This window comes from Arachis hypogaea, chromosome 11 (assembly GCF_003086295.3).
Source record: "Arachis hypogaea cultivar Tifrunner chromosome 11, arahy.Tifrunner.gnm2.J5K5, whole genome shotgun sequence".
Taxonomy (NCBI): domain Eukaryota; kingdom Viridiplantae; phylum Streptophyta; class Magnoliopsida; order Fabales; family Fabaceae; genus Arachis; species Arachis hypogaea.
The window spans coordinates 33,975,854-33,988,566 of NC_092046.1; the positions used below are offsets into that span (position 1 = coordinate 33,975,854).

The 12,713-nt window shown below is 35.1% G+C and overlaps 2 protein-coding genes across 14 annotated transcripts; both read right to left on the bottom strand.

Annotated features, from left to right (window-relative positions):
- Positions 1-241: 241 nt before the first annotated feature.
- Positions 242-2,507, bottom strand: LOC112723851 (uncharacterized). 2 transcript variants are annotated; one of them, XM_072208047.1, is made up of 8 exons: positions 2,438-2,507; positions 2,274-2,359; positions 2,090-2,196; positions 1,784-1,860; positions 1,332-1,440; positions 1,053-1,066; positions 686-787; positions 242-603 (listed from the first exon to the last, which is right to left on the bottom strand). In XM_072208047.1, exons 3-8 carry the CDS (start codon positions 2,103-2,105, stop codon positions 487-489), a joined length of 435 nt encoding a protein of 144 aa, XP_072064148.1. In that variant the 5' UTR covers positions 2,106-2,196; positions 2,274-2,359; positions 2,438-2,507; the 3' UTR covers positions 242-486. The 2 variants fall into 2 exon arrangements, with proteins under 2 accessions (XP_072064148.1, XP_025631024.1); XM_025775239.2 differs by lacking the exons at positions 2,090-2,196; positions 2,274-2,359; positions 2,438-2,507 and having other exon boundaries at positions 1,784-2,068.
- A 1,175-nt stretch (positions 2,508-3,682) lies between these two features.
- Positions 3,683-9,513, bottom strand: LOC112720661 (uncharacterized). Of its 12 annotated transcripts, none has more exons than XM_025771689.3 (6): positions 9,059-9,513; positions 7,133-7,892; positions 5,838-5,926; positions 4,824-4,960; positions 4,586-4,723; positions 3,683-4,133 (listed from the first exon to the last, which is right to left on the bottom strand). In XM_025771689.3, exons 2-6 carry the CDS (start codon positions 7,288-7,290, stop codon positions 3,942-3,944), a joined length of 714 nt encoding a protein of 237 aa, XP_025627474.1. In that variant the 5' UTR covers positions 7,291-7,892; positions 9,059-9,513; the 3' UTR covers positions 3,683-3,941. The 12 variants fall into 12 exon arrangements, with proteins under 12 accessions (XP_025627474.1, XP_072062810.1, XP_025627476.1 ...); XM_072206709.1 differs by having other exon boundaries at positions 7,220-7,892; positions 9,059-9,512; XM_025771691.3 differs by lacking the exon at positions 7,133-7,892 and having other exon boundaries at positions 9,059-9,511.
- Positions 9,514-12,713: the final 3,200 nt, after the last annotated feature.

Here is a 12,713-nt window from a genome sequence, read left to right on the forward strand (position 1 = left end):
ATAGGAAAAATCATTTTTCCCATTAAATTTCTCGATTTCATATTTGTCTACTTTGACATTACCACTAGTAGAAGCCATTATATTTAAAATTGAATTTTACCACGCAAATAATGAATAATATAACGTTGGCTCCTGATACCAATTGTAGAGTCTGCAGCGGAATTTGGACTTCTAATAGATACAAAGTAATATGAAATTGAACACTACTCACAATAATGCACTAACTATAACAAAGACAATATGAGAAAATATGATGTGAATTAATTTTCTTTCTTATTTTTGATGATGTTTCAATTACAATGCTACAGAAATGTATATAGTATCATCTATGTTATAATTTCAATGATCAAGAATAAAATTTTCTTATGAAAACTACCTACAAGTTCTCTCCTATTAAAAATTCCTTGTAAACTTATTTTACTCCCTAAGTTTGCTCTTAGCCTTCCTGTATTCTCACAAGTGTGAATAAACAAATGTAATTCGCTTCTACTTTTGAAGCTGAATCACAGCATCAAAGCTGAATTGTTGTCCCTCTTCAAAGGTACTTTTAAGATCTTCAAAGCTTTGCTCAACTCTCAGGTTAGTGCTAACCATCAACCGCTCCTGCAATCATTACATATTGATATTAATGTTAAATACTTTTCACAGAAGCAACCTAATCCAAATATAGCATATGGCAAAATACCTTCTCCACATACTCAGCTACAGTTGAGTTGATAACTTTCTTGATAACTTCCTTGTACACTCTTGATGGCCCAAGCACCTCTAACAAAATTTCTTTTGGTATCTGTTGTACACAACATATGGCAAAAATTGGATTAATCTCCTTTGTATCAAAGACCTATACAGCTGAATCAACAACAGAGCATAACTGGTACCTCGATTCTATCTAAACATACCAAACGTATTGTTCATAGTAAGAAGGAAGAGAAAATGGAGAAAAGATTAAGTATCTATCTGATTCAAATCTTCATGACAAACCAATGCCAAACGCCAACAACAACATAGCCAATGGAGACTAAAACAGAGACTTGATGACTATGGATAATTACATTTGGTGTTTTTCCTGGCAGTCCCCAAATTGTTGGAGCAGCAATTGGCCATGAGAACAAAAGAAAAATTCAAGTTTAGTGACAAAGGAAACTAAAATTATGTTCCAGAGCAGTTATAGATTCAGTCAATCTTTTTCATTGGCTATCCTTTTCTCTCATTTTTATTTTTGCTATTAGCTCGGGAATCCATGGAAATTCATTACACTTCAAATTTAGATATAAATCCACACAATTAAAACTTGATAGTGTTCTTCATATATAAGTCGACAGATACTTCACCTCCTTTTACTCTTCGGAATCCCGGAATTGGTTGTGCTGCTGCAACCATTTTCCCAAAGACATCATCAAAGATCTGTTGAGTTTTGCTTCCAGATACCTTTATGCTTATCTGAACAGAAGCATTTAAACAAAGCATTCACCATTTAAAATTTACAGGCACAAGGAAACCATGACTATGCAACCCTAGAAATTACACGTGTGGGACAATTTAACAGCCAATTGCACATTACTAAACGTGTCAAAGAATATAACAGAAAATTATATGTGTTCCTGAACACACACTATGCTTTTGAGCAAAATCATGAGCTTGCATATGCTTATTATTGAATAATGTAATTATCATATTGTACATATATCTAAACAATTATTTCATGATTCTGCCCTGCTGGCCCTGCATATTCCTTCTCTGATCATTTAAACTTATTTCGATTAGAGGTTGTGCCTGCATGTACCTTTAGTTCTTTAGAATCACTGATGTCACCAACAGAGACAGAGAACTCCTCGAACTGTGCACAAGTAATTTCAGTATCTACAAGAAGAAAAACCGAAGTCCAAGAGAATTTGTTTACATAAAAATCAAGAGTTTCGATTAAAATGAGCATGGTTTGAGCTAAGGAATACTAGCATCTGATAAAACGGCAGCATTAGGAAGACATTGAACGTGTTCCCTGAACATTTCAAATTTAATATGAATGAATTTAAGCAGGTTGAACTAGAACAAACAATGACGCAATTTGAAATATAGAAAGCAGCAGTGCCTTTTTGTTGCAGCATGTCTAAGCTTCCATGAAGGAGGCAGACGTGTAAAATTCATGGTGGGGATTATGAACTCATCTACTCTCTGCTTGCATCTGGCCACCTGCAGCTGCCACAAAATATGCATTTTAAAAATAAACAATCTACGATTAGTGGCTTCTCTCAGAATAGAAGAAGAGAAATAACCTGTGGAGTTGGATTTACGATGAAGGTTTGAGATAGAGATGCTGCTTGCATTGTTTGTGTGCTACAATTGTCACCGGAAATATACGCTGAGCAAGAAAATTCGCAAATTAGAAGAAATGAGGACTGAGGAAGTACATATCTGGTAATTCAGGCTTAGATACTACTTCACCAAACTCTGCTGCTGCCTCCTCTTCCTTCTAGTTCTGTTCACTTCTACTTATCTTCACTTACACCCAAATTAATTGCACCAAAATATATCTATTGCAATCATATATTTATATCCGGTAAAGACTAAAGAAAATTCTATCATTCAAACTTCAAAGTCTATTTATATGGTTATTTTTCATTGTATTTGGAAAAGCTTTTAAAAAGAAAATTTTAACCACTTTAAAAATTATATTGTGTGCTTAGGGCTTGTTACGGTGAATTTTTGAGTTTTTTGTTAAATTATTTATTTTAAAAAGATTTTTAAAAAAATAAAAATAATTTTATGTTTAGATATTTTATATAAAAAAATTTTATCTATTAATTATATTTAGATATAATATAAAAATATTTATTTATTTATTTATTACATAAAAATATTATTTTTAAGAAAAAAACTTTTTTTAAAAAAATATAAATTATAATTTTTTTTAAAAAAATATTTTTTTATATTTTATTTTATTATTAAAAATTTAGCAAATATACTATATGCACTAATATATTGACAGAAGCTCTTTTCTTTTGGGGGAGGAAAACAATCATCGTTTGTTGGGGGGAGGGGAGGGGCTATTTTTTTTGGTTATGGAAGTAGAAGTGGTGATATACCTTAACATTGTAATTTTTGGTGTTTTTTGAAATTGTGGAAGTACAGAAATCGGAGTACCTTAAAATTTTTTTTTTTACCACAAATCGGACGGTCCGATTTGTGTACCTCCTACAAATCGGACGGTCCGATTTCTGCACCTCCCACAAATCGGACGGTCTGATTTCTGCACCTCCCACAAATCGGACGGTCCGATTTCTGTACCTCTAATAAATCGGACGGTCCGATTTCTGCTTCTCTAATTAAACGATCCCACATTTGAGTATAACACCCCAATAATCCACATTTTAAAAAAACACCACTACCACTCCAATATTAAAAATAAAAAATTCGAGGGGAGGGGGAGAAAATGATTGGGCCTCATTAATACAATCATTGATATATCTTTCACAGTTTCAACTTCTACTAAAATATAAAATTCCCAAAGTCAAACGATAAAACGAAACATTAAGTTGTTCCCCACGAGAAAAATCACCACTTATGACCAGTTTATAACATAAGCTTTTCACGTTAGTGTACCATACTACTGAAGAACGAAATAATGGAGAAACTCATGCTGCATTGTTGAGCTTGCATTCCGCTTAAAGAACAGGTGGCTAGATTGCACGGGTGAAGTTGTTTGCGATTAATATTTAAAATGATCACATCGTATACAATGTTACATTTGAAGGTAGCGAAATAAAACCTAACGAAATGCACATAATTATTGCTTCAAGTCATTGATAAATCAAGCTTCCCCAGCATTCTAAGTACAGAAATCCAGTAAAATCTTGTGTACTCTAGATAGAGTTACAAAATAATGTCTTGCAAATTTGCACCATCTACAATAATAACTAAATCTTTGGATACAAAAAATGGAGCTAGAAGGAGTCATTGTCCTTAATGCCAAAGGAGGATTTCAACTTATTAGCAAGAAGTGGTAGCATCTTGATACTGTCTTGGATCGCCTCATCAGCACAGGAAACCATATCATTCATGGCCCCACCTTTCTGCTGGAGCTTTGCAGACTCATACCTATCTTGACATACCATCAGAGATCTATTCAATTTCTCCTGCACCATGTTCAAAACAAGGTATTTATTGTCCAAATAATGGGAAATCAACAACAAAAACTACTAAGCCTTTTACTACAAGGTGAGGTAAGTTACATGGATCTATGAATACCATATCTTCAATAGGAAATCAAACTAAATGTTTTGGAGGTCCAAAGATCTTCCAATGCAAAATTTTCGAAGATGCATGCATACACATACATATCTGCTCTATTTCTTACAACAAACCATTAATTTTCATCAAAAAGTGTTGAAAAAGTAAAGTGTGAATTGGGTCCAATTTTAATGTTTGCAAACCCTATAATCAATAGTGGATCGAGTTTCAACTGATTACCTAGAATGAAAGACAATTAATCGTTGATTGTACTATTGAGACTTGTTTATTAAATTAATTCACAATACTTTTGCAATTAAAGAAGCAACAACAGTTGAGAAAGGAAGGAGAGACTTACCTGAAACTTTTGCATCTCAGTATCAAAAGTCTGTTGAACATTAGCAAGAGGAATACTGCAATTTTCGACACAAGAAGTTATCTCTTCCTGCCTTCTGCTCCTATCAAAGCACTCATACGCACATTTGAAATATGCTTTCTGGAAAGGTCAAATCCAATCAAACAATGAACTATGTAGAATAGGAAGCTTGCAAGTGCAAAATTTGTCATCGTATTGAAGCAGTCAAGAAAGAAGAAACCTGGAGAGTGAAATTGACATGGTCTTGGATAGGGGCAAGGTCATTTTGAGCAGCTACATTGACTTCATCAAGCTTCTGCCTCAGTCTTTGTTGAGCAAGATGCTCTTCAGCTCCCGCAAAGTGATCCATCCTATTCACTGTCAACAAATAGTTCTTCACATTTAGTTTCAGAACTCAAGTTCCATAAGAGGGAAGAATCCCCCAAGTTTATGAAACTGAAAAGCAGTCAAGGAATCGAGATTCAGGTCATAAATTTGATGACGAAAAGAGGGAAACACATTAGAGCTTGAAATTGCAATTGAAATCGAATACAAAACAGGGATTAGGGTGCAGCCATTTGGGTACACGCGAGAGCGACCAGGCAAACCAAAATATGAAAGCCGAATGGAATCACCTGAGCTGAAATGGAAAAATATCAACACCTAGCCATGCAGTGAAGAGTAAAACAAGTCTCTGAATTATATCCCAAAAATCCGAACTTGTCGTGCTATTGAACCTGCACTCTTCTTCCTCTTACTCTTACTCTTCCTCTTCTAGCCGAAAATAAGCCATTCGGAAGGGTTTAAAGGGTTTAAGCCACGAAACATTTTTTTGGACTTGGATTGGGCCTTTAATTTTTTCTGTCACTACTTTGGGCTTTTAGTTTGTCCAATCAATACAGGTCCATGTGAAAGGCTAGCTTAGTTATCATTATATGTCAGATTGGAGAGTCACACCAAAAAGGTACCTCATATGCATTTGGTCTTTTATTGTGCTTGACAGCTTGAGGCTTAGCACAAAGCCACAAACCAAGATTTTGAGAACCGGACCGGTCATCGAATCGTTTTACTCACTGGTTCACTGATTTATTGGTCCAACCAGTCCAACCGTTTTAAAATAAAATAATAAATAAATTATAGAACAACTCTCATCAACACAATAAAAACAATCAATAAATCATCAATACAATAAAAATTATAGAATATGTGTATTGCTATAATATAAAATTACAAAACATGTCTACAGGCATGTTACTTATTATTATGACTGCCTCTATCACCAGTTCATTGTGCTGATGGTTTTCAATGCTGCAAGCTACTCCACTCCTAATTTTGAGCTGCTCCCTAATAAAGTTTCAAGTAGAATTTTCAAAACATTTTAATACTATGGCTCAAAACATATTCAAGCTTGAGGTGTATGCATGTATTCAATGAAATCAAAGCAAAATTAACTGTGAGAAGAACATTAAACTTACTCGTGGTTTTTATAGAAAGCATTCCATCTGTTTTACAAGCTTCAAATATAAACAGCTCAAATGCTCATCAATAAAATATAAAAATTATGTAGATGTTTTTCCTCTCTAAAATGAATAGTCCAATTGTTAAGTTATTCCAGTTGTCAGTATCATTATTAGAAGAAAATCTCAGCTTGAAATCAACCTATTATACATCAAACTCCAAAAGATTATCAATTTTAACCCGATTTTAACAAGATCAGCACAATGATTAACAAAAAAAAAAAAAGCACTGAGTGAGGTAATGAGCACAAAATCAAGAAACTTTAATAAAATTTAACATCAGAAAAAAAGCAAGAACAAGCCAATAACAGTTTATCAGTACCAATTTAGCATCAATCAATAAGCCAGTAACAGAGTTCATTAATCAAGAACAGGCTAGAACAAGCCAGAGTAGTGAGCAAAGCCAATCAAGTTTTTCACATAGTTTTCACAAGGTTAACACAAAAATTAACATGCTTTAACAAAGATTAACAAAGTTTTTAACCCAATTTTAACAAGCTCAGCACAGTGATTAACAACAAAAAAAAGTCCTAAATGAGGTAATGAGCACAAAATCAAGAAACTTTACCAAAATTTAACAACAGATAAAAAAAGCCAAGAACAAGCCAGTAACAGTTTATCAGTACCAATTTAGCATCAATCAATAAGCCAATGAATAACAAGCTCAGCACAATGATTAACAAAAAAAAAAAAAAGCACTGAATGAGGTAATGAGCACAAAATCAAGAAACTTTAACAAAATTTAACAACAAACAAAAAAGCCAAGAACAAGCCAGTAACAGTTTATCCGTACCAATTTAGCATCAATCAATAAGCCAATAACAGAGTTAATTAATCAAGAATAGGCTAGAACAAGCCAGAGTAGTGAGCAAAGCAAATCAACCAAGAACAAGCACTAAGCACTGACAGAGCATCCAATTAACTCAAGCACAAAGTAAAAAAACAAACCAGCAACACATCACTTAATCAATAATCATCAATCAATGAAAAACAAAACACCAACAGTGAGTATTAAAAAACGACGATCACTAACCATCGAAGAACAAGCATGAAGAGGGTTTGGTTTCTGGACAGACAATAAAAAAAACACGAAGAACAAGCACTAGCAGTGAGCATTGACCTTCGACGGACGACGGAGAGCGGTTGAGCGCAACGGACGACGGCGAACAGGCGACTGATGAGAGCGAACATGGGATGGTGAGAGCGAAGTAACGAACGCCGATAGCACGAAGACGGAAGTTCTTGAGTGCGACGGAGGCGGCAGCAGCAATCTCTCACTCCGACAGACGGCGACAAGATTGGTGGAGACTAGGGTTTGCTTTCTTTGGTGGAGGCTAGGGCATTTTGCTGATGACCAAGGAAGGAGTTGGAGAAGGGAGCCAAACGTGTGCAATCCCTTTTTTCCTTTCAACAAGGTTCAAAAAACCAGACCGGTCATCGAACCGCTCTAGTTACTGGTTTACTAGTTTATTAGTTCAACCAGTTCAACCGTGGTTCAACCGGAAAAACCGTTTTATAATAAACACCTGATTCTATAAAAATTCAATGAATAAAGCAACTGGTTCTAAACACTCTTCTACTGCATTTTTTTACTTCAAAAGGGGATTATAAACAACTAGTTCTATGAATAAACAAACTACAATGATATGCAATGCCAAAAATAGGCCAATGATAAAATAATAAAGGGTTTCTCTCTTCAATTCTATGTTCAAGCTTGTAGCATACCAGAATCAACAGAATAATACTGTTAAAATAGTCTTCCTTCTTAATTCTTATATACCTCAAAGAATTTCCTACAAAATGAAAATTGAACACAACACAGCTTTAAAACAAAAACAAAACAACACTCAGAAATCAATCACCTCTTCTAAACTCAGCCTTAAAACAAAACAGAACAACATTCAGAGTACGAGCATTAATCACAAAAAATTGATTTCTGAAACAACAAAAACAGCAGAACAACATTCAGAGTTTGAGCATTGATCACAAAATATTGATTTATGAAACAAAACAAAAACAGAAGAACAACATTCAGAGTTTGAGCATTGATAACAAAAAATTGATTTCTGAAACAAAACAAACACTGCGAAACCAACAGAACAGCATTTAGAGTTTGAGCATTTATCACAAAAAATTAATTTCTGAAACAAAACAAACAATCAACAAAACAATGAAAACATAATTTTTTTCCTTTAGAAGAAGAAAACAATGAAAACATGAAGCATATAATAAATCAATGATCACCAATATCCAGCAAGAATCTCAAAGACAACAATAAATACACAACAACAATTTAGCAAATAAACAAGAACAAGACCTAAATAGAAAATCCAACAAATTAAATCACAGAAACCTAACAATTTAGCAAATTAAAACAATAGCAGCCCAACAATTTAGCAAATTATCAACTTAAACAGGTTCAAGAACAGAAAATTACAACAACAAAAAAATAAAATAAAAATAACAGAAGAACAAAAGAACAACAACACAAGAACAATTAGCAAATTAACAAGTTCACACTAACCGTTAAAATTTACCAGAAGAACACTAATGCAAGTGGAATCATCATGCTAATAAGTTTTCTACAAAGATGCTATTTGTGCAGCTAAAATTTCCTAATTACTAAGATCCAATTATTCTAATTTCACATGCAATCAACTTACTAAGTTTCTAAAAGCTAGAAATGATAAAACCAACCCGAAATATGGTTAAAGCATTTCATCAAACATGTTGAGTGCGGTTAACTTGAAGCGAAATAAGAGAATTCAAAGCTTAGTATCAATGTGATAGAGAAGAGAACATAACTATTGTATACTTTAATTCAGTTTATGAAAAAAATCCAAATCACTGCCAAATCAAATAGTTACTTATTGTAATAGAAATAAGAAGTTGCAGAGTTTCAAGCAGAGTATTGGTGTTGTGTGAGTGTATTGTCTGGTGGTGGGTTTAGGGAACTCACGGCGGCGACAAAAGAGAGCAGTTCGACGGCTAGGTGGAGCGCGCGGGTTGGTCGCAGAGTTTGAAGCAAGGCAACATGGCTTCCAGACGAACGCGAACCCGAACGGTGAACGGCGAGTGAACGCGAACGGTGAACGCCGAGCAAACTTGAACGGCGAAGAACGCGAACGAAGATGACGGCTGAACGAAGGCGCGAATGTTAACGGCAACCAATGGCGGCGGAAGCGCGGCTGAGCAGACAAAGACGACGGACGCCGAGCTCGAGGAAGCAGCTGCGATCGGTGACAGCGAACAGGGGTTGAAGACTTGGAGCACGAGGGAAGCTAGATAGACGGACGGACGGCGGCAGTATGCCACTCCTTGCGGCGGCGGTGGTGTAGGCTTACAGTACTAGGGTTTTTTGGATGAGCTTCTGTGAATGAAAGAAACGGAGGGAGAAATGGAGAAAGAAACGAATGAGCTTTAGAACCAACTACCAAGAGTGAAAGTAAGCAAATTTGGCGAAAACGACGCCGTTTCTTTTAAACCGGTTAGTTCTCTGTCCAGTTCAACCGGCCGGTTCGACGATTTTCCTCCGATTTTTAGAGAAACGGTTTTAGGGGACAAACCAGACCGTAATTGCTGCTGGTTCACGGTTAGACCGGTCAAACTGGCTGGTCCGGTCTGGTTTTTATAATATTTCCTTTCAACAAAAGAAACGGCGTCGTTTCTTATAAACCGACCGGGTCCCGGTCCGGTTTGACCGACTGGTTCAGCGGTTTGTATCCTGTTTCTAGAACATCGATTTCTGCTAATAAATCGAACCGCTTAAGCTATCGGTTCATGGTCAGATCGGTTTGATCGGCCGGTCCGGTCCGGTTTTCAGAACATTGCCATAAACTAAAGTAAACTAAGAACTAACCTTGAGGTAGCGTTTGTTTGTAGAGACTGGAACTGAGACTCAGGGACAAGAACTCAGTATTATGTTTGTTGAGGTAGAGACTGACACTTAAATTTGTGTCTCTGTCTCAAAAATTTCAGTATTTCAATACCTCCAAAAAGTAGGGACACTGGAAACTGAGATTTTTAAATATAGAGACAGAAACTTTAATAATATTTTTGTACCTAAAATACTGAAAGAGCTGAAGATTGATGGTTTAGAGGTTATAGTAAACTCTCATTGTAAGTATAGTTACTAAACCAAGCAATCAACCTTTCTTACAAACGTTTTGGTTGTCACAAGTAACAAACCCCTTAAAATTGATAACCGAGTATTTAACCTCGGGTCGTCTTCTCAAGGAACTGCAAGGAAGTATGTTCTTATTATTGGCTATGGAGATTGCAAATTGGGGTTTCAAGAATGAGGAACAAGTAATTTAATGGTGAGTAAATTAAATGGCAATTAAAATGAATAAATAACTGTAAAGCAAACTTTTGGCACGATATGAGAAATTGGAAGTCCAAATTAGTTATCCTTATCAATAGTAATGAAAGCTGAATCTTAATTCCTCTTAGTTAACCTTTGCTAAAGCAAGGGAAGGTCAAGGGACAAATTGGTTTGATCTTCGAATCCTATTTATTTTCTAAGAAAAGATTGGGATTATTTAAGTTCAATTCAATTGGCAAGATAACAATTATCAATTATGCTGTTGAATTGGATAACTCCTGAGTTACTGATTTCTTAACCAAAACCAAAAGGGGAAAAGTAAATCTACTGGAATAAAGATGTCTTCAGAGTAAAAGCAATAATAGCATAAATGAGAGAAAGCAATATTAAACTGGAATACCTCAAATAACATTAATTCAAATAATCTGGAACATAGAAGAATTCATAAATCAAATTGCAAAAGTAAATAATCAACTAAAGTAAAGAAACATTAAACCTGGATCGAGAGTTACTCCTAAAATTAAGAGAAGTCCTAAATCCTAATCCTAAGAGAGAGAGAGGAGAGAACCTCTCTCCCAGCTAATCTAAATCATGGAAAGTGGAAATTGGCGAGCTCTTCTTTGAATGGATGTATTCCCTCACTTCATAACCTCTGGTCTATGCTTTCCGGGCTTGGATTTGGGCCAAAAAGGGCCTCAGAATTCGCTGGGAGCGTCTTCTGCAATTTCTGGTGCGTAGCCTCTGTCACGCGTCCGCGTGGGTCACGCGGTCGCGTCATTCGGAGCTTTTCCTTGCCACGCGGTCGCGTCAGTCATGCGGCCGCGTCGCTGCTGATTTGCGCTTGGCACGCGATCGCGTCGTCCATGCGATCGCGTGGATACCAGTTTCTTCAAGGACTCCATTTTGCACTTCCCTTCCATTTTTGTATGTTTCCTTTCCATCCTTTAAGTCATTCCTACCTTAGAAGATCTGAAACTACTCAACACACTAATCACGGCATCGAATGGAATTAAAGGTGATTAAAATAATTAATTTAAAAGCATAGGAAATATGTTTTTCACATACATCACATAATAAGGAAGGGAAAGTAAAACGATGCAATTAACATGAATAAGTGGGTAAAGAGTTGAATAAATCACTCAAACTAAGCACAAAATACATCATAAAATATGGGTTTATCAACCTCCCCACACTTAAACAACAGCATGTCCTCATGCTAAATCCAAGGTAATAAGTAAGGTTAAAGTGATGGAATGTCATGCAATGCAATCTAATCTAAATGCAACTACCTATATGAATGATGCATCATGCAATTCTAATTTATTCACTCATATATAAAGCTTACAGGTAGTTAAATTAATTCACATTCTCAAGGAGTCATATATGTATATATAGCCAAGCTTTAGATAATCAATAAGCATTTTTTTTTACAATTGAGATGGGAGAAAAAGCATTTTATGAACTTGCACGACAATTAGATAATTCGAACAGAGATAAATGTTAATGAGCTATTGAACCCTCACTGGATTTGTGTTTACTCTCTAGTCACTCAGTGTTTATTGGGTTAATCACTCTATTCCTCTTTTTATTCTTCCTTTCTATAACTTTGTTCTTCATCTAACCAATCAACAATTATAGAATACAGTCATACCAAAAATCATGAGGTCTTTAATTAAGGTTGTAATGGGGCCAAGGTAAAGGTAAGGATATATGTATAAGGCTAAGTGAGCTAATAAGTGAATCCTTAATTAGACTAAGATCTCACCTAACATACATACTTAGTAAAACAAAACTTCTTTACCTATTTTCCCATATTTTTCCCACTTTTGGATGTTACATGCTCATGTTTCAATTTTTATTTTTTTATCCCATGTGCATTTCTTTTATTTTGCATTTGGGGAATTCTTTTTGTATCCCCTTTATTAAATACTGAAAAATAACTTTTTTTTAAATGCACATGGTAATTTAATCACTTTGATTTCTCATGAGCATGCTTCCCAAAATTTCTTATTTTGAGTTATTTTTATCCTTTTCAATTTTTCTACCTCTTGTTTTTATCATCCATGTTCCCAATAGGTTTCCCGTATTTAAACTATTCATATTTTTCTATCTTAAGCTAACCAAGGATTCAACTTGGGATTTTATTTTGTTTTCCTGCTTAAGGTTAGTAGTGTGGCTAATAGAATAAAAAAGGGATTTAAAGGCTCAAGGGGCTAACAAGGGTGATGTGAAAAGGTAGGTTATTTTGGGATAAGTGAGCTAAAATCAAATAATGGCCTCAATCATTCTT